The sequence below is a fragment of the Paramisgurnus dabryanus genome, chromosome 19, assembly GCF_030506205.2.
Source record: "Paramisgurnus dabryanus chromosome 19, PD_genome_1.1, whole genome shotgun sequence".
NCBI lineage: Eukaryota > Metazoa > Chordata > Actinopteri > Cypriniformes > Cobitidae > Paramisgurnus > Paramisgurnus dabryanus.
In genome coordinates this window covers 4581684-4609267 of record NC_133355.1, presented here as the reverse complement: position 1 = coordinate 4609267, position 27584 = coordinate 4581684, and the positions used below count along the sequence as shown (strand labels likewise).

The 27584-nt window shown below is 36.5% G+C and overlaps 1 protein-coding gene and 1 long non-coding RNA gene across 2 annotated transcripts in view; one reads left to right on the top strand and one right to left on the bottom strand.

Moving 5' to 3' along the window:
- Nucleotides 1-27584, top strand: part of LOC141281049 (uncharacterized) — a 62286-nt gene that overhangs the window by 13167 nt on the left and 21535 nt on the right. Inside the window, exons 3-4 of the long non-coding RNA XR_012335439.1 lie at nt 22153-22309; nt 23797-23955. This is a non-coding gene — a long non-coding RNA (uncharacterized lncRNA). The remainder of the gene's footprint in view (nt 1-22152; nt 22310-23796; nt 23956-27584) is intronic.
- The window catches only part of fam135b (family with sequence similarity 135 member B), a 70824-nt gene continuing 44668 nt past the window's right edge, over nt 1429-27584 (bottom strand). The window contains exons 9-20 of the mRNA XM_065282909.2: nt 27025-27074; nt 26782-26937; nt 25842-25915; nt 23789-23943; nt 22122-23712; nt 19809-19975; nt 16413-16504; nt 15969-16066; nt 13368-13519; nt 12314-12424; nt 12119-12232; nt 1429-5139 (exon numbers count right to left, since the gene is read on the bottom strand). Coding sequence (XP_065138981.1) covers nt 4934-5139; nt 12119-12232; nt 12314-12424; nt 13368-13519; nt 15969-16066; nt 16413-16504; nt 19809-19975; nt 22122-23712; nt 23789-23943; nt 25842-25915; nt 26782-26937; nt 27025-27074 — 2966 coding nt within the window. The 3' untranslated portion in view covers nt 1429-4933. The remainder of the gene's footprint in view (nt 5140-12118; nt 12233-12313; nt 12425-13367; nt 13520-15968; nt 16067-16412; nt 16505-19808; nt 19976-22121; nt 23713-23788; nt 23944-25841; nt 25916-26781; nt 26938-27024; nt 27075-27584) is intronic.

Genomic DNA, 27584 nt, shown 5'->3' with positions numbered 1-27584 from the left:
TTTAACACTAAATTCAAGAAAAATTTGCTTACCCCATTGGCAGATTTTTTTGCTTGTTTTATGCACAAAATCACTTAAATTTGATATTTTTGGTCTAAACACTAGACTTATTTTCTTGGGTCATTTTTCTCATCAAGAAAAAGTATCTTAATTTAAGAATTTTTATATATTTTTACTGAAAACAAGACACAAATACTAAGAACATTTTTTCTTGAAAATATTTTTTTTGCAGTGTACTTAGTATTTTTGTCTTCTTAAACTTCTTAAATAAATCAAAATTGCTTAAAAAAAATATCAAATGTAAGTAAATTTGTGCTTAAAACAAGCAAAAAATCTGCCAATGGAATAAGAAAAATTTTCTTGAAATTTCTGTTTCATAAATTTTTAATTCAAAGAACTTTTTTCTTATTTCATTGGCAGATTTTTGTTGCTTGTTTTAAGCACAAACTCGCTTAATTTTTTTTTATTTTTTTTTTGTCTAAAAACTACACTTATTTTCCTAAGTAATTTTGATTATCAAGAAAAAGCATCTTAATTTAAGAATTTTAAGATATTTTACTGAAATCAAGACAACAATACTAAGTAAGAAAGTCGTTTTTTGCAGTGTTGAGGTAACAAACCCTGACTTTTATAAGTGGAGTTCATGAATAAAGAGTTATGCTCAGTTATGTCTACCACAAAATTGTTGAAATGTAAACCAGTGCTAACCCGACAACATGAAAATAAAGCATTTTAACCAAAACAGTGTACATAACAAGCAAAACAACACTCGAAATAAAACAAAATATATTGAAGCTGTAACCAGACATGTACATAACCAAACTAAAATAAAGATTTGACCAATATGGTTTCATGATAAAAATTATAAATGTGGACATTTTTTGACTGGTGTTGGTTTTTATGCCATTGCTATGGTGTTTTGGGTCATTGCCATGTGGCTGCTTACTGACCCATGTCAAAAAGCCGGCCATCAGTCTAAAGATCATCCATTAATGTTGTATATCTGATCACCTATAACAGCAACAACACAACTCTCCTCAACAAACTACACTCAGAGATATCGTCATGTGTGTAGCAGAAAATAATGTGGGATGAGTTACACACTGGAGTTTAAAACTAGTGGTTGACTGGGGTTTTTTTCATGGCCAATACCGATATTAAAAAAGCTGTATGGGCGATATGAGGCCAATATTACACAAATGTAATTACAGTAAATGAGAGACAAACAGAAAATTGGTTAAAATAAATAAATAAATATTTGTTATTCATAATATTTATAAATATACCCCTTTAAAGATTTTAAAACATATTTACAAGACAAAATTAATGTGGACATCTCACGGTAGTGATGAATAAGACTTTGATGCACACCACAACATAATGTTGTGTTAAAAATGAATAATGATTTTCTGTCTGTCAGACTTTGGCTTAACATCTGAGTGTCTTTTCATTACAAACAACAAATTTAAGTAACACAAAAATTTGCAGAAGCAGATAAAAAAAATCCAAATATCAACCACTGCAATATATCGGTCTATCACTATTTAAAACCTATAGGTTGGGGTTTTGTTCAACAATAGTTATAGTAACACCTGCCTTAGCAAACCACAAATAATTTTTTGTTATTGCTCAACATTTTTTAAGAAAAAGCAAAAAAAAAAAACATGAGATAAAAACTTTTTCTAGAGATGATAGTGGCATAACCACACCCTTTTACTATTCATTTTGCCCCAACCAATTGTGAATGTGATTATCACTTTAAAAACAATGTTTTGTTGTGTTGTTTAACTCTTTCCCTGCCAGCATTTATTTTTTAAGTTGAATGCCTTCTTTAAATTTTTAAAGGTTAAATGTTCTTCTTTAAATATGTAAGCATACAACATATAAAATAAAAAGAACAGACCCTCTGCTTTCAAACAACTAAATGAAAAAATCATCCTATCTTCATTTGTTCTTTTCATAACCTCTCAAATATGGGTAGGTTTTTTCAAAAATACCAAAAAGCTAAGATAATTCTATTTTTGTAAAGGACTTTTGTTAAAGATCAGATTCAGAATGATGATCAAAACATACAGAGAGTTTTTATTGGTTTTAGATCAGTGGATGCTTTAGTGTTTTATAAGTCGGGTAAGAGCGCCAACTAGTGGATAATAGCGCAAATATTGATTGCAGTAAAAACTCGTCATTAGCAGGGAAGCGTTTTCTCTTAATTGAGGGGATAACTTGTCAATGGCAGGGAAAGAGTTAATACAAGAATTGGATATGAAAATTGGCATGACATTATTGAAATGATCCAACTGAATGTGTCTGAATGTGTCTTATTTTTGAAGACACAACTGAATGTGTGTTATATTGAACTACACTTTGAGAATTAAGGCTGCATATGGTAAACATTCATATCATTCATGTGCACCTAATGAACACTGTCACGAGGAAAGCGTACAGAATATATTTTACATCACTACATTAAACACTATGGATTTGGCTTGTTTCACAGTAACATTCTCACTTTGCAACATGACGCTGTGGAAATACACAGAAAAAAAAAAAAAAAGATTTTGTAGAAAAAAATACTTGTCAAAACATTTTTTTGTGGGGGGGGTTCTCGTAATGGCAAACTTGTACAGTATTGTGCAAAAATTGTAGGTCACTGCAAGCTTTGTAGTTTAAGCAAAGTTTTAATGAATATCAGGTCTCTTTATTTAAATACAAACACACAATACAGGAAATATGAAATTGTTTGCCCTGATGTTTTTATTAAAAACAATCCAAATAAGCAGGCAATGAAACGTAGTCGAAGAGCAGGCAGATCAATCCAGTAATGCTGAGTTTACACCAAACGCGGTTTGGGCGTCAAAATCGCGTCTACCGCGCGTGGTTTGCCGCTTGAACAATTTGGATGCATTCGCGCGTGTAGAGCGGAGTAGACGCGCGGAAAAAGCAAGCATTTGACGCGCGTCCGAAGCAAAATCCGCTTCTTGTGGGAGGGGCAATTGCTGTGCCAGTGTCTGTTTGCAAGATGACTGATTTTACTTGTGCATTTATCAAGAGAGTTACCAGTTTTGTATTGGGTAACCTTACTATGGGGAAAGGCAGGCTCCTGATTGGTTAACGCGGTGCGAAATTCCGCCAAAGTTCAAATTTTTCAACTCGGGCGTCAGCCGTAAATTCGCGTGATCCGAAAATGCACAAAAGCACCATTCGCGCGTACCGCGCACAACGCTAAATTTGCGCGAGCTTCACGCGCGAATGAGGCGGAAACGCATCTTCCGCTCTGCGCCGAACGCCTCTTCCGCGCCGCGGGACCTCCTGACGCGCGTTAACGCGTCTTCACATTGACTGAACATTGAAATCACTCGCGCTTCACGCCCTTACCGCGGTTGGTGTAAATGCAGCATAAGACTGTCCAACTTGGCAACAAGGGTAATCCAAAACACTAATCCAATACAACAGGCACAATAGTTATTACAAGGGACATGGACAATAAACAGTGAACAATGCTACGCCTTTAAAATGACAATACTTCGCAATGTGATTTTGAAAAGGCATGGCTTAAATACGCAACAAACAGGATGTAAGTGTCCATACTCCAGCCTTGGAGTGGGTCCCACCTGGTGGCAGGCTGAATGAGCATGCACCCATTCAAACAAACAAAATGTTTTCTTCAGGTAAAACAAGTTAATATTTAGTCTGACCTCTTTTGGCACTAAACACATCTTGAACTCTTTTGAGGAGACTGAAGTCATTTAATTTAGGTTTAAGAGAGCCTGCATGTTCCTGCTTTTGTTTAAATGTAATGCTGCGTTCACACCAGCCGTTGAGGCGTCAAGTGTGAGTGATTTTAATGTTGAGTCAATGGAAAGACGCGTTAACGTGCTTCTGGAGGTCACGCGCGCAAATGAGGCGTTAAGCACGGCGCGGTAGACGCTAATCCGCCTCATTCGCGTCTAGTTCGCAGGAATTACGTGAGTTGTGCGTTGTCGCAAGAAATGCGCAAGTTGAAAAATCTGAACTTTGGCGGAAAAACACGCTGCTTTAACCAATCAGGAGCTTGCTCTAGTAGTCACCGAGCAGAGTCGCAGAAGCCCCTCCCATGACGCGAATATCCGCGTGAATGTCCCGAATGACTATAATTTCATGCGCGTCTTTCACACGTTAATGAAGCGAGAAAACTCAAAATGTTCAAGTGTCCAACTACGCGCAAATAACGTGTTTTTGTCACTCCTAATGCGTCTGGTGGGAATGCACGGTAAGAGGAGATCACAATAATTACAATTTAGCTTATAATTGTATTTTGTTTCTGAAAAATCCAGTATTTTCTGGTTGTATTCTAATAAGGAGACTGGGAAATAATTAAATATGATCACCATACCATTGCAAAAACCACAAATCGAATGGTTGCATGGTGGCCTAAGACTTTTGCACAATACTGTATGTCTAGAGAACAGTTGGATTTTTTCTTTTCAAGTATTACAGTCCAGTGATATCTACCTCTTCAAGTAATGAATGCAACAGCAAATACACCGCATATAGTGTAGGATTACTGATAATGACTCAAAGCTCTTCTTACAATATCTGCTACACACTTACATTCAAATGACATTTACATTCATCTGACGATTTACCCTTCAGATATAATATTTAACATTGAGTTACTACATCATTTTATGCGTCTATAGGCCTCCTGCTGTTCATTATCACTCTTTACTATGTATTCGATGTTTATTTCTGTACAGATTTTACAGATATACGTTCAGATTCGTGATCTGAATCTTTAATTTCTATTTCTTGCGTTCACAGATTGAACTTATTGAAAAATTCCAGAGCCGAGGATAGCGTATCTCTGAAATGAACTCTTATTCTGCCTGTGAAGTGTAATCTGATTGGCTAGAACTCAAGACATGACGTTACCTCTAAATTATGTCTTGATTGGTTATTTAAAGTAGTTGAGTCCCGTGACCAGAAGAAACTTCTCCAGAAAAAGTTCAGAATCTAGCACTGCGATGTGAGCCGCGCGTCCGATCAGTGTGTTAGCCGTGTTGGGTAAGGCGTGAAACACGTTTTGTCTGATCAGACGACAGTTTGGAGCGTTCAGCAATGGCTGGAGTAAGTTATCGATCATCTCTCGGTATACTGGACCTGGAAGAAAAAAGAAATATCCATTTATTTTCTTGTTAATTGCTTTTTTTAGACTCTTAATGGATTCTGTATAAAAACAGATACTTCTGTATGGCCTGAGGGCGGGATTAAGCGAATTTAACGCCAAAGTATTTGATAAGCGTACGGCTTTTGCATCTGAACTTTTCATATGAACATTCACAAACATGCATTTATGTTATACAAAAGGTTTATTGTAGGTTTTTCAGACTATAAAATGATAAGAAAAACATGGTTGTTTAAGACAGTGGTTCTCAAACTGGGCGCCACGAGATGGTGCCAGGGTGGCCCCAGTTTTATGTCATTTTATAAAATACATTAATTTATCATGAATTCTGTGTAATTAAACAAAAAAAATAAGGCTACTAACCAACACTACTTTGTATAACTTAATATGTTTTTTTTTATTAAAATGTAAAATTTTAGAACAGTTTTTTGTCATAAATTTTCTTTGGGGGGCCGCGAAGGAACGTACTGTACACAAGGGGGGCCACACGTGGAAAAAGTTTGAGAACCACTGGTTTAAGAAACATTATTACTTTAGAGAAACAAAAATGGTTATTTTGCATCACTGCAAAGAACCCTAGTACCTTTAATTTTAAGTACGTAAATATGCAGTGCATAATTTTTATATCCACGCAGAATCTGTAAGACAGTCATAAGGGTCATTTTTATTGAGAATAGAGGTCTTCACGGCTTCACTTAGATTTGAAAACCCGAGGTCCGACCCAAGACTCGATCAGGTTCAGGTCTAAAAGTTTCAGGTGTGCCTCGGACACGGGTCGAGTACAATAATAGCGGCTTCGGGTCTAGGGTAATTTAAAATAAATGTTTGCCAAACAGACCCTAGAAGACCCAAACTATCTTGCGTGTATGCATCAATGTCATTTTCAAACTTCTCTGTTTGCCAAGAGCACTTGCGACATTGTGTGGCTGGCGCTAGGTTAATTTTCGTTGAGACAGCTACAGTATGTCAGTCATTTTAAAATGTACATTTTAAAATTGGTGTCGTCATCAGATAACAAATAAAAACAAATGCAGCAGCTTGCAAAAATTGGTTGCGAGGCCAGTGGGGTTCTTTCTGTTTTCTAGTGCGTGCAAGGCTGCTGACTGTACACATTTACATTGGGTCCAGCCGGGTAAAAAAAAAAAAATTGCCACTGATTTGGGTCTGACTCGGGTCAAATTTTTTCGGGCTTGTCTCGGGTCAGGTCTTTCTTTTAAAAAATATAATTCATGCATGATTGGGGTCCGGTAAAAAGTGATTCAGGTCATTTTGGGTCGGGTACATTTCTTTGGACCCGCGAAGACCTCTAGTCCAGAGTCACAGCGGACTGTCACCGTCAAACGCCGCCAGTGTGGGAACATGCATAGAAAATAATGTGTTTGATTTTTAGATACATGGCCCATGCGATGTGCAACCCCCTTTAAAGATGCATATTGAAAAAAGTTGTCTAAAATAAAGTCCTTAGCAACTGCATCCACTCACAAAAAAAGTTTTGATATATTTATGGTAAGAAATTTATGTAAAGATCAGTGTTACATAAGGATATTTTGTAATGTCCAAATGATCTTTGGCATAAAAGAAAAATCTATCATTTTGACCTCAAATTATTGCCTCAAATATACCCCTGCTACTTAAGACCTTGATTTTTGATCAGTGTTGTGTCCACGTAGTAAACATTTTAAGGGCCTTAACCAGGGCATGAAATTAACACCCGACCACGCGCCAAATGCGGTTGGATTTTGCAATTGGCGTGTAACACTGTCAATCTACCAGCCATTTTGGCGGGTAGCCAATGCGAATCAGTGATTCGCGGGTCATTGTGTAAACAACCCACTCCCGACCGACATTTTCAACTAACCCGCCCGAAATTGTTCAAAGTAGTTTTTAAACTCGACCGACTGCCTGAATTTCGTTAAAATATTTTTGGATGACTCGTAACCGGCACCCGCTCATTTCTTATCAACCTGCGCATATCACTGATGCAAATTGAGTGATTCATTGAGAGGATGCGACTGCTGTTTCGCAACGTTCATGCGATTGGAAAGAAGATGAGGCACTTCTCTGACCACGTTTGGATGTGTGAGTGAGTTAAGTATTAAACTGTTGGTGAGATGGGATGAGAATGCAATGCTGACATAGACTACAGTATAATCACAGTTGCACAGATGTGTAGTGCTGCTGTGACGGATCAGAACTCTTGATGTGTAAACTTTAGAGAGAGTTGCGCTACTATGCCTTATACTGTAGTACATTAACATACATTTTGCGAAAATATAGTAATGAAAAACAACGTATGTGCGGCGTTTATGTGCGCAGTTTGTGCCCCCTCTGTCTCTGTGTGCGTGCGCGGGTTTAAGGGGAGTCAATAGGGCACATCGGAGAGACGCGTTCCTAAAAGCATGCGTACATAAAATCTTTCTGCTCTTGACAGGGCACATATAAACAAAATGATCTCAACAGTATTCATTTTCTAATAAAACATTTCTTTATGTCTTAAGTGTATGTATAGAGAGTCAAAAACCAGTCTGTGCTGGTCTTAAAGAGACAGTAACCTCAATTAACCTACTTAAGTCTGTGTCATTAATGTTAATCAAACAACCTAAGACAAAGAGAATTTCACTTTTGTAGCTCTGAAATTTTTTTATATTTAATTCATACAATAAAGACAGTGTTATAATTCACTATTCGGGCAAAAAAAAAACTGGCTGGTAAAAAGTCTCTGTGGCAGGTGGATTTCTAAATCCACCTGCCACAGTGGCTGGTGGTCAAAAAAGTTAACTTCAGGCCCTGGCCTTAACAATAGATTGTTAATTAAAGTAGTAAATTAACACAAATAAACAAAAGTTAAGAAAGTTTCATATTACAGGTGTTTTTATTGAAGGGATAGTTCACCCAAAAATTTTAATTCTGTCCTCATTTTCTCATCCTTATGTAAGTTCTTATAATGTACAAAAAAGCAGATATTTTAATAAATGATGGTAATCACACAGCTTATAGTAATCATTGACTTCCATAGTAGGAAAAACAAATAAAATGAGATTCAATGAATGACGTCAACCGTGTGTTTGCCATCATTAATCAAATATCTTCTTCATCATTTATCACAATATTTTCATAATATTTGTTTTCTTACTATGGACGTCAAAGGCTATGGCAGCTGTGTGCTTTTCATTATTTATCAAAATATAACAATTTTGTGTTCATTAAAATAAAAAGAAACTTGCATCAGGATGAGAAAATGATGACAGAAATTTCATTTTGAGTGAACTATCCCTTTCATAGTAGAATAAAAATAGAGTGAAAGTGAGGAGGTGCCATTAACTGTATCGTTCTATCATTTATCAAAATATCTTCTTTTGTATTAAACAGAAGAAACTTGTACAGGTTTAGAACCACATGAGGAATGATGGCAATTTTGATTCATTTTTGCCTGAAAGATCTAAGTAAAAAAAAAAAATACAACTTTATTTGCCTGCATGCTGATAGAAACCTGTACATCTCACTTGTGGAAACTGAATAAAGACATCAGATTGTAGCTTGGCATTTTAAGAAATCTCTTGCCATTTCATTGCAGTGGCATCAGTGGGTGGTCGGTACGAGACTTGTTAAGATCTAGAAACATATTCTAACAACCTCTCTATTTCTAGACAGCAGTCATTGTTTTATGTGATCATTTGTTGTGTGTGTGTGAAGATGTGTATGTGTGTGTGTGTGTGTAGTGTGCAACTTTATCTGTGTCTGTCAAACTGACACCATCACAGAAACTAAATTCTCTCATCTGTCTCTCAAACTACCTGTCAAAGAGTCACACAGCATTTTAAAAAACTCTGAAGTCTCTCTATTTTTTTGTGCTTTCTATCACGGTTACATTTTTATTTCGTTGTATTCACATTTAGCATTCATTTGTAATGAGGTATACATGCAGAAAAACTTTTGTTTTATTTGTGTTTTAAAGGTAAAATGATCAGTGTAGCAACAAAGACATAGAGAACAGTTTCTGATGTAAAATGGGTGTTTACCTGTTACTAGGGTGTTGCTATGCAGTCGCAAAGGTGTTCTTTACACATTGTGTGGTTTCTTGGGTGTATGGGAGGGTTGCTAGGACAATGCTACAGTATGTGGTCACCCGTCTGTTCTAGTTGGTTACTAGGTGCTTTGTGGTTGCTAGGGTGTACGTGTTGATTGCTAGGACATTGATGTTTGGTCTTCGGGTGTTCTGGGTGGTTGCTTGGGGGTCTGCTGTGTGATTGCAAAGGTGTTCTTATTGGTTGCTAGGGCATTACTATGGGGTTACTAGAGTGTTGTGGTTGGTTGTCAGGGTTTTGCTATAGAGTTACTATGGTGTTCTGATTTGCTGCAAGGGCTTTACTATGTGGTTACTAGAGTGTTGTGGTTGGTTGGTTGGTTGGTTGGTTGGTTGGCTGCTAGGGTTGATTGCTAGGGCATTGCTACAGTGTGTGGTCACCTGTCTGTTCTAGTTGGTTGCTAGGGCATTGCTGTGTGGTTACTATGGTGTTCTAGTTGGTTGCTAGGGCTCCTCTTTGTAATTACAAATGTGTTATGGTCACTGATCTATATAAATGACTGGATTGCGCATGACGTCACACTTGTGAAGCCACCGCGCCGCCATGTTGGTATACCCAAACGTTCTATTAAATCAATGGACGTTATCAGATTTTAATGATAAAACATCCCTTTACTCGTCTTCGTTTTTATATGTGAACTTACCCTGTACATTATTACAACACAAACGTCCAAAGCATGTAAATAGTTATTTACTGAAAGTTGTACATTTTGCGTTTTAATCAGTTATTATACATTCATCTTTATTACAGTATCAGATCAGCAGACAGACCGCAGCATATTTAGTATTAATGACAATAAACGTGCTCATTCTGAAATCTATATAAATAATCATGCTTTGTACCGTATGTGCATGCAATAATTTGCTAGTTTTGTAATTATGTTGTAAACTTACAAGTTACCTAAAACTTATTTAGAGAAATAACGCTGACCGTCACAGTGTAGCTGAATGTCAAAAAAAACTTTATTTATACCCGTGTCATTAACAAATGCAGCAGACACACTCACCTTAACGTAAAATCCATTATCCTGCCCGATTAAAACATAAACACTGCAAATAACACCAGAATTAACAAATAATTAACGTACACATCCTAAAAATTAACCTTGTGTAACTGATACGCTGTAAAGGGGGTACATTTTGATCATGATTTTGAATGGAAGTCAATGACGCTTTCTGCCGGTTGGGTATACCAAGATGGCGGCTCAAACTCTGCGCTGGCTTCACCTCACGCAGTTACGTCAAGCGTTCTATGTGCAATCCAGTCATTTATATAGATCAGTGGTTATGGTTGGTTGCTAGTGCATTATGGGTTTACTAGAGTGTTGTGGTTGGTTTTCAGGGTTTTGCTATAGAGTTACTATGGTGGTCTGGTTTGTTGCTAGGGCTTTACTATGTGGTTATTAGGGTGTTTTGGTTGGTTGGCTGCTAGGGTCGATTGCTAGGGCATTGCTACAATATGTGGTCACCCTGTCTGTTCTAGTTGGTCGCCAGGACATTGCTGTGTGGTTACTAGGGTGTTCTGGTTGGTTGCTAGAGCATTTCTTTGTGGTTACTATGTTGTTTTGGTTGGTTCCTAGGGATTGTCTGTGTGGTTACTAGGGTGTTCTGGTTGGTTGCTAGAGCATTTCTTTGTGGTTACTATGTTGTTTTGGTTGGTTGCTAGGGATTGTCTGTGTGGTTACTATGGTGTTCTAGTTGGTTTCTAGGGCATTACTGTGTGGTTACTAGGGTGTTCTGGTTGGTTGCTAGAGCATTTCTTTGTGGTTACTACAGTGTTTTGGTTGGTTGCTAGGGCATTATTACGAGGTTAATCCAGTGTTGTGTTTGGTTGCTAGGGGGTTACTGTGGTGGTCTGATTTGTTGCTAGGGCTTTACCATGTGGTTATTAGAGTGTTGTGGTTGGTTGGCTGCTACGGCTTAGCTATAGGGTTACTAAGGTGTTATGCTTGATTGCTAGGGCATTGCTACATTATGTTGACATCTGTCTGTTCTAGTTGGTTACTAAGACATTGGTGTGTGGTTACTAGGGTGTTCTGGATGGTTTCTATATCATTCTTAGTGGTTACTAGAGTGTTCTGGTTGGTTGCTAGGGCGTTGCTATGGGGTTACTAGATGGTTGTGGTTGTTTGCTAGGGTGTTGCTGTAGGGTCACAATGGTGGTCTGATTTGTTGCTAGGGCTTTACCATGTGGTAATTAGAGTGTTGTGGTTGGTTGGCTGCTACGGCTTAGCTATAGGGTTACTAAGGTGTTATGCTTGATTTCTAGGGCATTGCTACATTATGTTGACATCTGTCTGTTCTAGTTGGTTACTAAGACATTGGTGTGTGGTTACTAGGGTGTTCTGGATGGTTTCTATATCATTCTTAGTGGTTACTAGAGTGTTCTGGTTGGTTGCTAGGGCGTTGCTATGGGGTTACTAGATGGTTGTGGTTGTTTGCTAGGGTGTTGCTGTAGGGTCACAATGGTGGTCTGATTTATTGCTAGGGCTTTACTATGTGGTTACTAGAGTGTTGTAGTTGGTTGGTTGCTAGGTTTTTGCTGTAGGGTTACTAGGGTGTTAGGGTTGGTTGCTAGAGCATTGCTACAGTATATGTTGATTGCTAGGACATTGCTGTGTGGTTACTAGGGTGTTCTGGTTGGTTGCTAGAGCATTTCTTTGTGGTTACTATGTTGTTTTGGTTGGTTGCTAGGGATCCTCTGTGTGATTACAAAGGTGTTCTGGTTGGTTGCTAGGGCATTACTGTGTGGTTACTAGATTGCTGTAGTTGTAGTAGCTATTGTACTAGGGTGTTCTGGTTTGTTGCTAAGATTCTGTTGCAAGGGGATTACTATGTGTTTAGAAAAGAAAGCTTTTGAGCTGACAGACCTGTGGTTCTGTCTTTAAGGGCGGTCCGACACATTTCAATGCGGGCCGAGTGGAAAGGAACATATCGGTCTTGTGGGGAAGCCACCAACACCACGTTCTTAAAGTACTGGAGACCTGCACATTTAAAAAGAGAAAGAAAATGGGCATTTGTGCGCACTTGTACATACTGATTGGCTGTTTAAAGCAAATCTGTACCTGGTTTCTTGCTGAGCGTGTAGAGGAAGGTCTGCCTTGGGTCGATGTGATCTCTGAACGTGAGCTGCAGGAGAGAGCCGGACTTCTTCAACTTCTGCATCAGCCACAAACCTTAAGAATAGCGTTACAGACAGCATTAAAAAAACTTGCATGCTTTATTCTCAGTCCTCGGAAGCCATACTATATGATGAGAAATAATATTTAAGTCCATGCACATATGCAATGTTAACAGTTTTGTTTGGATGAGCCGCGCTCAAAGCCGTTGTGAATTGATGATAATGCACACCTGTGATCATAGATTTTATATTCATATGCAAAACTGATACTTTGCTTGGCAACTGCAAACAGTCTGTAGTTAGGAATTTAGTTGGCATAAGAATGGTTTTTCAATACAATAATTTTTATTAATAACAGTAACTGGGTATTAAAGGATTAAATGAAGAGTTTGGTTCTAAAACGTGATAAACATCATTAAAAAAAAATAAAAAATGAGTGCCCACAAAAATCAGTATTGTATCAGGTCAGTATTTAATTTTATGCAAAATATAATATCCGCCGTGTTATTCTGTCATCTTTTCTCCCTTTTTTTCCCAAAAATGCTATCTACTTTGTACTTCATGATCAACAAACAAACAAAATAAAATAATACTTTTGTTGGCATTGATAAACCTGTGGTGGTTTTCTGTGACGGGGAAGAAACATTTATTTTTTAATCTGTGTATATCGCTAGTCAACTAAATGAATATAACATGACAAAGATGAATGCACATTTATATTGATTTGATTCAATAGATTTTTTGCATTTTGTGGGGAAATGATTGTGTCTTCAAATATTGATCAAATTGCTTTAGGAAGAAAAACACCCCTTACCGTGGTAAAAATCACTCACATCCGATTATGGCTTATTGTATAATCGACTGTAGATGCTAAATGATGACTTTTTTTTTAAATGTGTGTCTTTTACCGTTCTCATAATTTTGCTTTTACAATGCACATTGTGAAAAAGCACTATAGAAATGTAAAAGGTAAATGATGTATGCGAATTCATGTGTACCTGTGCTGACCAGCGTGCTGTTGTTGTACAGTGTACCCAGATGAGGTCCAGACAATGAGAGGAAGGTGTGAAGTTTACACAGGTAACAGCGAAATCTGGGTTTGGTCAGCACAGATCGAATGATGACGTTCCCCAGAGAATGTCCAATAAAACTACAGCAAAGAAAAAATAATTAAACATCACACTTGTTTAAAATGAAGTTCCACAGAGTTTTGATGAGTTTCGGGGTTTCTTTATCCACTTTAAAGTTCTTCTCTCTCTGAGATTTTTCATCTGACTGAAGAACTTTAATTAAATCTCATCCAGAAACCTCTCAGCATTAGTTTTTAAAAAGAACACGACTGAATAATTCACACAGAAAATATTTGATAGACGAACCAGCCGGCATGAACATGTGAGAAAGAATAAAGTTATAATTAAAAGTTCACTAAGAAAATGTTTTTCATTTACCGGTGTATTGTGTGGATGTCTCACATGATATCATTTATTCTAAACCTGTCTTATAGGGAATAGTTTGCCTTTACACTACTGCCATCTTGTGGTAGGAAAAAGTACAAAGTCATTCCTGATGGTGATGCAGTCACCCTATACTGTATGATCAGACATTACTGTTTCCTACAAAGAACATTATGTGAAAAATAACATTGATATCTTAAACATTTATTTCTATTTTATAGTAAGATCATGTCAAAGATTAAATTCAATGATTAAAATCAAACTTTGATGCTCCTAAAATTAGATTACAAGAATTAAGCCTGTTTTTTACAGACACACATCTGTTATGTGATCTAATAATGTGTTTTGTGCAAAGCTGTTATTTTCTATAAAGGTTTTAATATTAATATTCTGTATATAATATAAATATTAAATATTTATTAACTTATTATTACTATTTATATGTAACACTGCAGTCTGTGTGTAAATCTAGAAACGGGGTTGACAGACGTATCTATTGCATTGTAAAATATTTGGGAACGTTTTACCCATCAATGAAAATCAGTATGTTATTATTTTATATTATAAATTAATTTGTAAGATACGTCATATATTTAAAGGATTACTCCATTTTCCAGATGATTTACTCACCACCATGTCATCCAAAATGTTGACGTCCTTCTTTGTTCAGTCAAAAAGAAATTATGTTTTTTAAGAAAACATTCCAGTTTTTTTTTTTCATTTTAATGGATTTTAATGGACCCCAACATTTAACAGTTTTAATGCAGTATAAAATTGCAGTTTCAACGGAGTTTCAAAGGTCTATAAACGATCCCAAAAGAGGCATAAGGGTCTTATCTAGCGAAATGACAAGAAAAATAAAAAATATGCAGTTTTAAACCACAACTTCTTATCTATCTCTGGTCCTGTGATGTGCCAGCGCGACCTCACGTAATTGCGTAATGCCGTGGAAAGGTCACGTGTTTTATATATGAAACCCACATTTGTGGACCATTTTAAACAATTAACTGACACAAAGACATTATTTAGTATCATTCGACATACAACAACATCGAACGGTCCTCTTTCTTCACACTTGTAAACACTGGGGCGGAGTTTTCGATACGTCATCCGTGACCTCTTGACATGATTTTTTAATTTTTCTTGCCAAAAATGACAATTGTTTCGCTAGATGAGACCCTTATGCCCCTTTGAGATCGTTTAGAGTTCTTTGAAACTGCAATTTTAAACTGCATTAAAACTGTTTAGTGTTGGGGTCCATTAAAGTCCATTAAAATGAGAAAATTCTGGAATGTTTTCCTCAAAAAAACATAATTTCTTCTCGACTGAACAAAGAAAGACATCAACATTTTGGATGACATGGTGGTGAGTAAATTATCTGGATTTTTTTTTAAGAAAATTGACTAATCCTTTAAAGTTTGTCATATGTGACCCTGGACCACAAAACTAGTCAAGTTTTGAAATTAAGATTTATACATTGTCTGAAAGCTGAATTAATAAGTTTTTTAGGATAGGACAATATTTGGTCGAGATACAACTTTTTGAAAATCTGGAATCTGAGGGTGAAAAAACAAAAAAAAATAGAAACATCGCCTTTAAAGTTGTCCAAATTAAGTCCTTAGCACTGCACCCACTCACAAAACTAAAAGTTTTGATATATTCATGGTAGGAAATTTACAAATCATCTTCATGAAACATCTTTACATAATACCCGAATTATTTTTGGCCTAAAAAATTGATAATTTTAACCCATACAATGCATTTTGGCTATTGCTAAAATATACCTTTGCTACTGACTTATGACCTTTCTACCCCATCTTTCCCAAGAGGAATAAAGAAAATAATCATTTCATTGTACCAAATACAGATAAAAATAAATATCTTGAATCTTGGAAATCCCAATGTAAAAACAGAAAATGAGATTTATTAAATGTAATGTTAATGTCCTACCACAAGGGGGCAAATATAATGAGATCCTATGGGCTTTATAAACATTTGCTGTCTCAAACACAGCTATCTTACATTGCAGAGATCTTTTATCACGGTTTTAATTAAATCTTCCTCACTGGAGCCCTTACACTGCCCTGATATTGACCATATTAAATAATGTTTTACTGTGTTAAATGAGATATTGTGATTGTAAACCTGATTCGGTGGATTGTGAGGTTATACAGCTGAATGTGTTGAATGATCTCATCCATCAGTCTGTCAGTCATGGTGTCAAAATCAGCAAACGTGTCCGTCTGGAGAAAGAAGTGTCAACAGAGATCAGCTGTAAATGGTCGATGCAAATGATTTAAAAAAATAATACATGCAAAACCTCATTGGTTGATGTGCAGCTGCAGTGGTGTTAACAAATTAATCATTGGTTATGTTCATAATAACATATAATACAATATAATATCTTACTGCAAAATAATATTCAGCTTTTTGTTTTTACAGAAGAAAGACAATCATGGATTTGAAACAAAATGATTGCAAGTAAATGATGACAGAATTTTTATTTAAATTTATTTGCATTAAGAGGTCTGTGTTCATTGACAGTATTCCTGTCATTACTTTAGTAGCTGAAAAATCTGTCACTCATACCTGGTTGCGTTCAGACATGAGAAAGTCAAGTCTGGATCCCGGCAGGCCGAGCTCAATAAATGTTTTGACGAGCCTCAGGTCTGCGCTGTTACCTATGAACAACATCAAACAAAAACCATAACAGTATAACCAGCTGGACACAACTTAACAGGATAAAGTATTATTTCACAGTCATGTTCAGCAAACATCCACAAAAACATTAGAATAAAAAAATAAAAAACATTCCAAGTTTGGCGAGTTTCATCATTTGCTTCAGGAGCTGCACCTGGCTGACGGCCGCTTTCAGTGCCTGTCTCTCGCCCAATTTGAAGACATGTTGTCCCGTGTTGGAGCGAGGATCACCCTCCAGAACACCAACTACAGGTGCTCTATCCCGGCTCCTGATTGGTTACTGCGGCACGAATTTCGAATTTTTTAACTTGGACGCAAATTCGCGTCAAAACAGTAAATGCACAAAAAGCACCATTTGCGCGTAACACGCCTATCACGCCAGATGCTTAATTTGCGTCATTCGCGCAAACTAGACGCGCGGATAAGGCGAATTCGCATCTGCCGCGCTAAACGCCTCATTTGTGCTGTGACACCTCCAATGTGAACGCGTCTTTGCATTGACTTAACATTGAAATCTACGGAGCCCCTAAGGGGACATGGAGCAAAAATTTTATAAAGTTTAGTTTCATGTGCTCAAGTTAAACTTTCATGTGCAGAATTTTTTTTAAGTTTAGTTGCGCCTGCAGCTATCGTGCGAGCACGTGAAACTATCACATGCTTACCTGAAACTATCGCGCGCGCACGTGAAATCGAAAGTTTCACGCGCGCGCGTGCAATAGTTTCACGCGAGCAAGCGAAACTAAACTTAAGAAAAAATTTTGCACATGAAGGTTTTGCGTGAGCACATGAAAGTTTCGCATGGGCACATGAAACTAAACTTTAGATTTTTTTACTCCAATGTCACCTTAGGGGTTCGTTAGAAATCCTACGCGCCAGACGCTTTATTTGCGGTTTGTGTGATTGAGCATTAGTGTCCCTTCACATAGTAATAAATTCCTTGTTGCACTTAAATATTTTAAGTTTAATCAACTTTAATTTACAATTCATTTCAACTTTTTTGACTAGTAAACAGTTGCTTTAAATTATACAAATGAAACTGAATTAGCTTAAATTATTTCAACTTTATTTTTTATAATTTATAGCAACTCCTCACTAGTCAAGTAAGTTTAAATCAATTGTAATTTCAGGTTGATAAAACTTTAACATTTAGGTGCTACTTGTTTGTCAGTTGAACCCCCTTGACCCAAATAAATTACTGTAAGTACCCCCTAACATTTAACTCATTCACCATCACCTTTTTTTTTTTTTTTTTTTTTTTTGAAAAGTTTTCACAAAAGTTTCACAAAATGCCTTCCAGGAAAATTTTCTTCAAAAAATATAGAAACATATAAATATATCAAAGGAAAGAACAGACCCTCTGCTTTCAAACAAATAATAAAGAAACAAACAAAACAGGAAAAAAACATTTCATCCTATCTATTGACGGTTTAATCGGACGCACGTGCGCTGTAGTGATACACGTCTGGATCCGAACCATACTTCCGGTTTCGTTTTTTTAATGGTCTGACTAGTTGCTTAACTGATCTCTTGAACAAATGCCTCGTCGAAAATAACAAATGTTTTGGTTTCCTAGGTAATCTATGTGTTGTTTTTTTGCTTGTTATATAAATAAACTACGTTTAAAGAACTTTGTTGTTATTTATTCTTAGCGGAGTTTACCGGAAGTTACGTGCGGACCGCGACAGGTGCTTGTTTATGTTGTTACTGCTGAAACGGTCTATATTTTTTCTGCTTGTAAACTCTTAAATATGGGTATTTTTCTTCACAAATATTTTTTTAGCATTTTTGTGAAGGATTTTGTTAGAGATCAGATTCAGAAAGATTATGAAAACATACACAGAGTATAAAATTAATAAATAGTTTTTTGCTTCAGGTTTTTTATAAATTGGGCAAATGTGCCATCTAGTGGATAATCAAGGTATTACAAATAACCATAAAACCTCATAGGGAACACGTTTTTTTTATGCAAATGTTTTCTCTTAATGGCGGGGAAAGAGTTAAGTTAATATTTAGATAATTTCATAGCACATTCTAGCTTCAAAAACATTATTTTTCACTTTCTTTTAAAATTTTTATCAGTAGTGTTTTACATTTATTGTTATTATTGGACCTTTATCTAGTAGGGATGTGCATCGATGCATCGCGTTCCCATTGAAAAGACCTGTCTAAAATCGATTCTGAATCGTAAGGCTCCGATTCAGTGTTTCATGCACAGCTTGTGCATGAAACACTGTTTACTCTGTGATCAGTAGGAAGTCCTTATCAATCTAAAATCACTTTGAGTTTGAGTCGTTTATAACGTGCATTTAAAAAAGCAACACTCGTCAAACACAATCATTCAAAATATTCTCTTTTTTCATGAAAATACCTGAAACAATCTGAAGAACCGTCATATAAATACGCCTCTAGATATTTCCTGGAATAGTGTTTGTAATGATACTTCTTCTGTGGCACAAATGGAGTTTCTACACCAGAGCGCCCTCTGGCTTTTGAATGTGGCGGCATTTCACCGTAATTCATTCAAATTCATTCATTGAGAAAACGCACATTTGACCGATTAATTGTCACAACCCTATTATCTAGTAATTTTATTTTACTGATACATAACTGTTTACATTAGTTTGCATGCACTTTATGTAGCTAAGTTAACTCTTTCACCGGCAGCATTTAAAAAAAAAAGTTGCCAGCCAGCGCCAACGTTTTTCATGATTTTCACCAAAGTTTAATGCCTTCCAGAAAATGTTCTTCTTTAAATAAATAAACATACAATATACCAAATGAAAGAACAGACCCTCTGCTTTCAAACAAAAAAAACCTACCTTTCATCCTACCTTTAGTGGTTCTTTTGTAATCAGCTTTTGAATATGGGTAGGTTTTTGCAAAAACACCATATTTTGAGATAATTCCATTTTTATGACGGACTTTTCATAGAAATCATATTCAGAGCGATCTTTAAAACAGACACGGACATGCAGCAGCTTGCCATAGGGCAATACTTCCGGGTTTTAAAAAGTTGCGGAAGGGCGCCACCTGGTGGATAATAGCGGTATTGCGGAAAGACGAAAAATCTCGTCATTGGCGGGGAAGCGTTTTCTCTTAATTGACAAGATATCTCGTCAATGGCGGGGAAAGAGTTAAAATCCTTAGCTCTGTGATGTTTTATAAAGTTCAGTGTCTGTATGTAGCACCATGGTTCTGGAAAAATGGCTCATTTCACTATGTACTGCATCACTATATAACAATAAAGCTTCTTGACTTTAGTGTAAGTAAAATAAGAAGGTTTACCATCGAGTCCATGGACACACACCACAAGATGTATCCCGTCCTCAAACTCTGTGTCGTCCTCTTCTGGTGGGAAGTATGGATGGTCAGAGGCGAGGAAGGGTTGATCACTATAGAGACATCCTCTGAACATCAGCTCCATCAGCAGGGCTTCTTTTGCTTTATAAAAGCTGCAAAATAGTAATGGCACATTTAAACCATTGCACATAGAATAAATAATACAATAATCCTTAATATCAAATCTCTTACAGTACATATGTCACTAATCATATCCAATAGTGGACACATTATAATTTTTAATAAAAAAAGACATTTACATTTATGCATTTGGCAGATACTCTCATGCAATGCGACTTACGGTGCATTCACGCTGTACATTGTATGTGTGATCTCTCAGATTGAACCCATGACCTTTGCTTTGCTAGCACAATGCTTCACCAACTGCAGTGAGCTACAGGAGCTATACTTAAAAACCTTTATTAATTGATGTCACAGGTGTTATGCGTCAAAAAAAGTTTGCTTAAAAAAATTATCTTACATAAAACAACACACACAATAATATGTTGTTATACTCCATATAACTCCATGTACAAGTCAGAAACTAAGCTTTGTTTGTGCACAGGCATATCTAAAGGGTTAATGGTGCCACCTGGTGATCAGCAGTAAAAATGACAAATTTTACCTCTTTGCAACAGGGAAAACCACTAACAATCAAGAATGCATGATTATAAGGTGTAAAAATGTCGTTATAATGGAATTTAATGGGGCAAAAACAGCCACGAACAATAAATGAGGGAGAAAAAAATTAAATCTGATGATGCACAAAAACTAACAATGCATGAAAGCCAATGTTTTACTAATCATTCACATGCCCAAAACTGTGATAAAAGGTTAAAAAAAAATCCAGTCTACAATCCCTTTTTATATTAAAAATTTATAAAATTGTGTTTATATATTAGGGCTGTCAATAGATTAAAATATTTAATCTCTTATTTTTATTAAAACCTCCGAATCATCTAGACAGCGCAGGTCACTTGCTGCGTCTCAATTCATCCAGCTGTGGGCTAGACCAGTGGTTTTCAAACTGGGGGCCACGAGATGGTGCCAGGGGGGCCCCAGTTTTATGACATTTTATAAAATACATTCATTTATCATGAATTCTGTGTAATTGAACCTAAAAAATAATTAGCCAACTAACTAACAGCACTACTAGGTATAATTTTATATGTTTTGTTTAATTAAAATATTACATTTTAGAACTGTTTTTGTCATAAATTTTCTTTCGGGGGGCCGCGAAAAAATGCACTGTACACAAAGGGGGCCGCACGCTGAAAAAGTTTGAGAACCACTGGGCTAGACCAAGGGTCAAACAGAAATTGGGTGTTGCGTTAATCGCGCGTTAATAAAATTAGTGCCGTTAAAATGACTTTGCGTTAACAGGTTATTAACACATTAATATATATGATGCATTTTACAGCCACTTAATTTAGTTGAGTTTTTTTTTAAATTCAAAGCTTTTTTTCAAAACGTGTCGATATAAGATTTGTCACCAAAAATCATTCCATTTGCTGAAACACAGAGAAAGTTGTGGCCTAATTAAGACTCAAAAGCACCCTATAGTGGATGAAAACATCCCCAACAGTACATAAGGGTTAAAGGGGACATGACACAATACATTTTTAAGATGTCAAATAAATCTTTGGTGTCCCCAGAACACATATATAAAGTTTCAGCTCAAAATACCATATAGATAATTTATTATAACATGTTAAAATTGCCACTTTGTAGGTGTGTGCAAAAATGTGTCGTTTTGGGTGTGTCCTTTAAAATGCAAATGAGCTGATGAAGTGCAAACACTAATCACAATGATGGTGGTTTGTTGGAATTCAAACTCAATTGTGCTGTCACTATTTTTTTCTCTCTCTTTCTCTCTGAACTAAATGGCAGTGCTGTGGTTGGATAGTGCAGATTAAGGGGCGGTATTATTATAATAAAATCCCCTTATGACATCATAACGAGAGCCAGATTTCAATGACCTAATTTTTCACATTGTTGCAGAGAATGGTTTACCAAAACTAAGTTACTGGGTTGATTTTTTTCACATTTTCTAGGTTGATAGAAGCACTGGGAACCCAATTATAGCACTTAAACATGGAAAAAGTCAGATTTTCATGCCATGGGCCCTTTAAATGTCACAGAGTAAACATTACATTTAAAACCAAAAACATTTACAAAACAAAGCCAAATTTTTTTTTCTAAAAACGAATGCATTTGAATGTAAAAATGTTGGTATTGTTAAATAACAGCAAGCCTTACTTAAGCATCCTCTCATTTATTTCCAATTCAGCATCCGAGGAGGAGGAAGAGGAGATAATCCCAAAGGATCCCAGGGGTTGATGGGTAATGGGTGAGGTGGCCTGGCGTGAGGACAACCCACCGACCGATGGCGAATCGCGGAGTACCGATGAGAAGGGCAGACACGTGGGAGCGCACGAAACCGACAGGTTCACGACCTCCACCACCTTTTTATTCACAAATGCCAGACCTAAACTGGACGTTTTATCGACTCTGCTTTGTCCCTCTACTGCCAGCTGCTCTCTCTCATTGGCTGGAAGTTCAATGAGGTCACTGGGCCTTTCTTTCTCATTGGTTGTCTCACCATCAATCGTTAAATCCGAGAAATTATCTGTACTTGCATTGTTCAATTGAATCTGATGAACGCTGATTTCATCGTTGTCTTTTTCGTATGTATTCAACTCTAGCACCACCTTGTGTTCATCATCACAGGTGCAAAGCTCTGGGTTTTCACGCACAAGACATTCATCCGAAACCTTTTCAACACCGCCGTCTGTCACAAATTGCTGGTATAGGAATGTTGCTGGCAGGAAATTTGTATCAGATTCCTGATCGGATGTTTGATCCTGCGTTCCCTCCGTGTCATCGCGGCTGCTGATCTGCGGTGCCGAAGCAGATTTTGTCAAAGTGTTAAGCTGCCTTTCCTCATCCTCCTCATACGGCAAGGAGCTTATGGAGGTCAGAGACGCCTGCGTGACACTCGGTATGCTGCCGTGACTTTCCGTCTGTAGGCCCTCCAAGGAGCTCTGGTGTGCCGTCCGGCACCGTGCCAAGACATCCCGGCCCACTGTGACCCCACCTCGACCCTCCAGAGTCCAGGCCACGGAGCTTGGCTCGCTTTCGATGCCAGAATCTGAGATCACAGAGGAGGAACGGTTCATCAGCTTAGACCCGCTCGTGAACACGCCCCTGGGCGGAGTCTCGGACAGGCGGCGGATCTGTTGTAAAGTGTTTCGAGAAGGGGGAGTGGCTAGATTCGCTGGTGCTGTGTATATAATCCCAGAATCCTTTGCGGGCGCTTCGATATATCTGTCATTTAATACTGATTGTAGGTCGTCGTTCCCAGTATTGCTTGGTGTTTCTAGTTGGTTATGAGCGGGCAGGAACTCAAAGCTGTCAGGGCTGGTGAGGTCAGCATCCGTTGGTATGATTTGCACGTCGGCATTACTGTGTACAATAGTTTGTTTCAAGTCAGATTTAGCGAATGCATTTTCATAGTTTGTTTCAGTTTTTTCTTCGATAACTATTGCATCAATGCCATCCACAGACATCGAGTCTATTTCCTCATTTTCATAATAGCACGTGACTTCATCGATAGCCTCAATTCTTGAACCAGACCGAGTCATGACATGTTTGTTTCTGTCAATATCACAGCCAATCACAGCCTCTTCTTCAGCTCCGGTCTCCTTACGGTCCATGTAATCTCCACTAAGGGGTTTTGCTGGTGTATAATTGTCTTTTGTCCCCTCGACCACACACGTGGTCTGGTTTTCTATCCTGTTCATCTCAGGTGATGTCTGAAATACCTGATTCTGCACATGAGTAGTATAGTCTGGAATAAAGAAAGGAAACTGTTTAAACGCTTTATTTTAATTGATTATAAAAATACACTAATAATTGGTTGTCACCTAAACAGGGCGTGTCCACGTATCGGTCCTCGAAGATGATCGGCAAGCTGCTCCAGTCTCCATCAATGTCCAGACATTCCACGGGCAAGGGAGGCATTCGGAGCAGATAATCCGAGTTACGCATGTCTGCGGCCACCTGCGCATGCCTGTTGATCCTGCACACAGATGTAGGTCATGAATATATAACACGCAGATTTATTTTTAGTATCAGTCATTAGAGAATGATTTGCAATAGACTTTGTAAGTCTTGAACAAGGGCACAGTGATCTCCACAGTGTGTTCAAATCGGCAGTGTTAAACTGATATATCGCCAATAATCGGTATCGGTCGATAAAAGTAACTTTCAACACTACCGGCGTATAGTTTAAAAACAGCCGATAGTCATGGCCGATATATCTTGTCAGTCAAAAGAGAACAGAGAAAAGCAATACATTTGAGCTCTATGTATAGAAAATGTACATGGGGTGGGGATTAGCTAGGGGACTAGTTTATAATTCATAAAGAATGGTGTTTTTTTAAGGGTTGGATTAGGGCAGGGGTCTGCAACCTTTAACATCAAAAGAGCCATTTTTGTATGGAAAGTATTTGTGGTCTTTTTTAAATTAATTAATTAAATAATTAAAAAAAAATTAAATCACAAAATATGTCCCAAATTTGAAAATTAAATGCTTTAATAAAAAAATTGAAAAACAAAAATGAAAACAATAAGAGAGAACATAAAATTTAAACTTTACATTTTAATTTTGTCCCTATTATTGCTTGGGCATGAATAAAAAGCCTTTTAAAAAATTTTTTTACAGATTCCTTTTCAAGTTTGCATTTTTATTTTTATATTTTAGTCTTGCCTCAAGATTATATGGAAAATGAAATGTCAAATCATCAATTTAATTTTATTTTTCAATTTGGCCAGAATGATGCTTCATCACCTTAAAAATGTTTTAATTTTTATTCTAGCATTTAATTCTCAAATTTTTATTTTATCATTTAATTAATTAATTTTAAAAAGTCCAAAAATACCTTCCATATTTTGGCCCCGGTTTGACCAAAAAAAAATTCTTAAGAGCCACAAAACTTATTTCATCCCTAATTTAAAGATAACATGGCATATAAGTTTTATATCCATATGAACATTAGAAAAAACAAACACTGGCATGTGTAAAATTATTTTCAAACAAAATACATATTTCAGGGTGGTTTGAGTCATTCCCTTTTTCTGTGGAAAATAAAAGAGACAGCAGCCCACTAAAAATTATAAAACATAGCTGCTGCTGTTATTTAAAATTTATGTTTAATTATAACTGTTCATAACTGTTCAAAAAAAAGTTCATTTCATTGTGCGGTCGTCATGTTTTTTTCTCAGTTATCACAGCAATCAATCGAGCCTGAACATAAAACACAGTTACATCAGTAAAGGATCCAATATACAAATATGTATATGTAAAATAATAGCGTATAAAATCAATTTCTCACATGATTAATGTGATTTCTGTTGTTAAACATCACTGCAGAGCTTATCTATATCAGGGCTATAAGACGTGACTTATCTTCACGCAGGACTGTCATTCATGAGACCAGAGTGATGTTTGCTTTTTATGTAATTCATGCTTAAAAAAAGAAAATATTTTCGCCAAATATCAAGCAGACAGATAAGTCCACAAAGATATTCTATATTCTTCCGAAACTTTCATGAAATATTCATGGATATCCACGACATGCGGCAACATGCGATGGATGAATGTGACGCATTTTTTGATTGAAAAAATATTAAAACACTTTTAATGTAAACACTTTTTTAATGTAACAACACCAATTCGATCTGGGAAATAAAATTGTATTCCAAAGAAAAAAATAAAATACAATAAAAAATAGCATTTATTTGAAGTTTTAAAGCTTCAGGGAGGGAACCAGCGGGTTATAGACCCTTGAATTAGGGGAAGGGGCAGAATATACAGTCATGTGTCTATGAGAGAGAGAGAGAGAGAGAGAGAGAGAGAGAGAGAGAGAGAGAGAGAGAGAGAGAGAGAGAGAGAGAGAGAGATAGTAAAACACTTACAATTCCTCCTGAAATGTGAGTGAAGTCTCTTTCAGATGTTCAGTGAAAAAGTAACCTTCAGAAAACCTCCGGACCTGCACAACACACAAATCAGTGCCTATACATCTCCATAACACAACATGCTAAGTATTTTCATAATTGACAAATTCTGCAATATGAGTCGTTGTACATTTCACTAAATTGTGTGTCATCCTCTCAGATTTTAAATAATCTGTCTCATTTTTGTTCTTTCTATTGCTTTTCCTCAAATGAGCATTTTAAATGGATCACAATCTTGTTTTTAAGATTCTGCTCCGTCACACATTCCTCACATTCCTCTTCAGTGAGCAGAAATACTTCATAACGTAAGCCTGGATAGAAATTAAACTACTCCAGTAATACTAGTAAAATTGGATGTATCTTTTCATCTTATGTTTTTTATAATAACTTGCTATTCTAGAATTAAAAGCTGAGGTATCCTATGGTTAAAATAAGATGTTCTGTGGGATATGTGTGTATATCAGGGACTATTTATGACTGCTGAATTGACCCAAGACACTCTGTGTATCATTAAATCAGATTTAATGCTTGGAGTAAAAGTGATCGATTGTATTTGGTGAAGCAAACAAATATCCACATATATTTCTTTGTCATATTGTCTATTGCACAATAACAAAAACTGGCATGATACACTTTGTAAATAGCATAAATGGTAACAATAAATTGCATTTAACCCTATGTTAGCTTTTTTATTGTTAACCATTAAACCTAGGTTTTTCATTTACACATAATACCTTAAGCACTGCAATCCAGCATACATTCAACAGCATATTTATATAATAGCATTAAAATCAGTCATTTGGATGGTAGACATGCTCATAATAGCTTAAAGCCATTTTTCATTCTCTAAGTTGAAGTTTTCCTTTAATTGAACTCTTAACATTTAAAATCTCTGTCTCACCCTGAGCGTGTGGTGTTCCTGGGCCAGATAGGAGCGGATATGTGGATTAGGAACCGTAGCTTCCAAAAACCGAGTCCAAACAGCAGACAGCTGAGCACAGAGCTGGTTCAGATCTTTACTGATCTCTTCTGCTACTTTCTCATGACCACCCTGTAACTACAGAGAGTCAGATCTGTTATGGTGAATATGTGAAAAATGTGTTTATTAACCTCAATAATTCAGTTTATAAAGTGTTTCGCAGACCTGCAGTTTAGCTGTGAGCTGGTTTAAAGTTTCTTCAACGTGAAGGTCCTCTAGATGTGAGAATTTAAGAGAAGCATTAGATAAATTATGCCAAAAATACAGTAAGGAAGTAAAAAGTACAATGTTTTAAAATGTTCAATGCTATTTTTAGAGGAACATTTAACTATTGTATTATATTAAAATGATCATTCAGTACTATAAGCATTGCCAAGTGGTGGTACTGTAGGTTACCATCTGATATTATCGCTTTACTCACAGTGTAAGAGCAACAATTCCTGAGATATTGATATTAGCTTTAGGCCATTAAAAAGTCATATCTACATATATTTTAATTTTAATTAAGTTAAACAATTTCAACAAGTAATTTTAACTTCATGCTGCATTTTTTTTTACAGTATTTGAAATGCTTAAATATAATTATTGTTCTTATCCATGAATTTTCAAATTTACTGTTTTACAAGTAAGTCAGAACATTTTTATATTTTTTTATTAAGATGCCCAAATCCAGTTAAGTATTGCAGTCCTTAACTCTTTCACCGTCAGCGTTTTTAAAAAAAGTT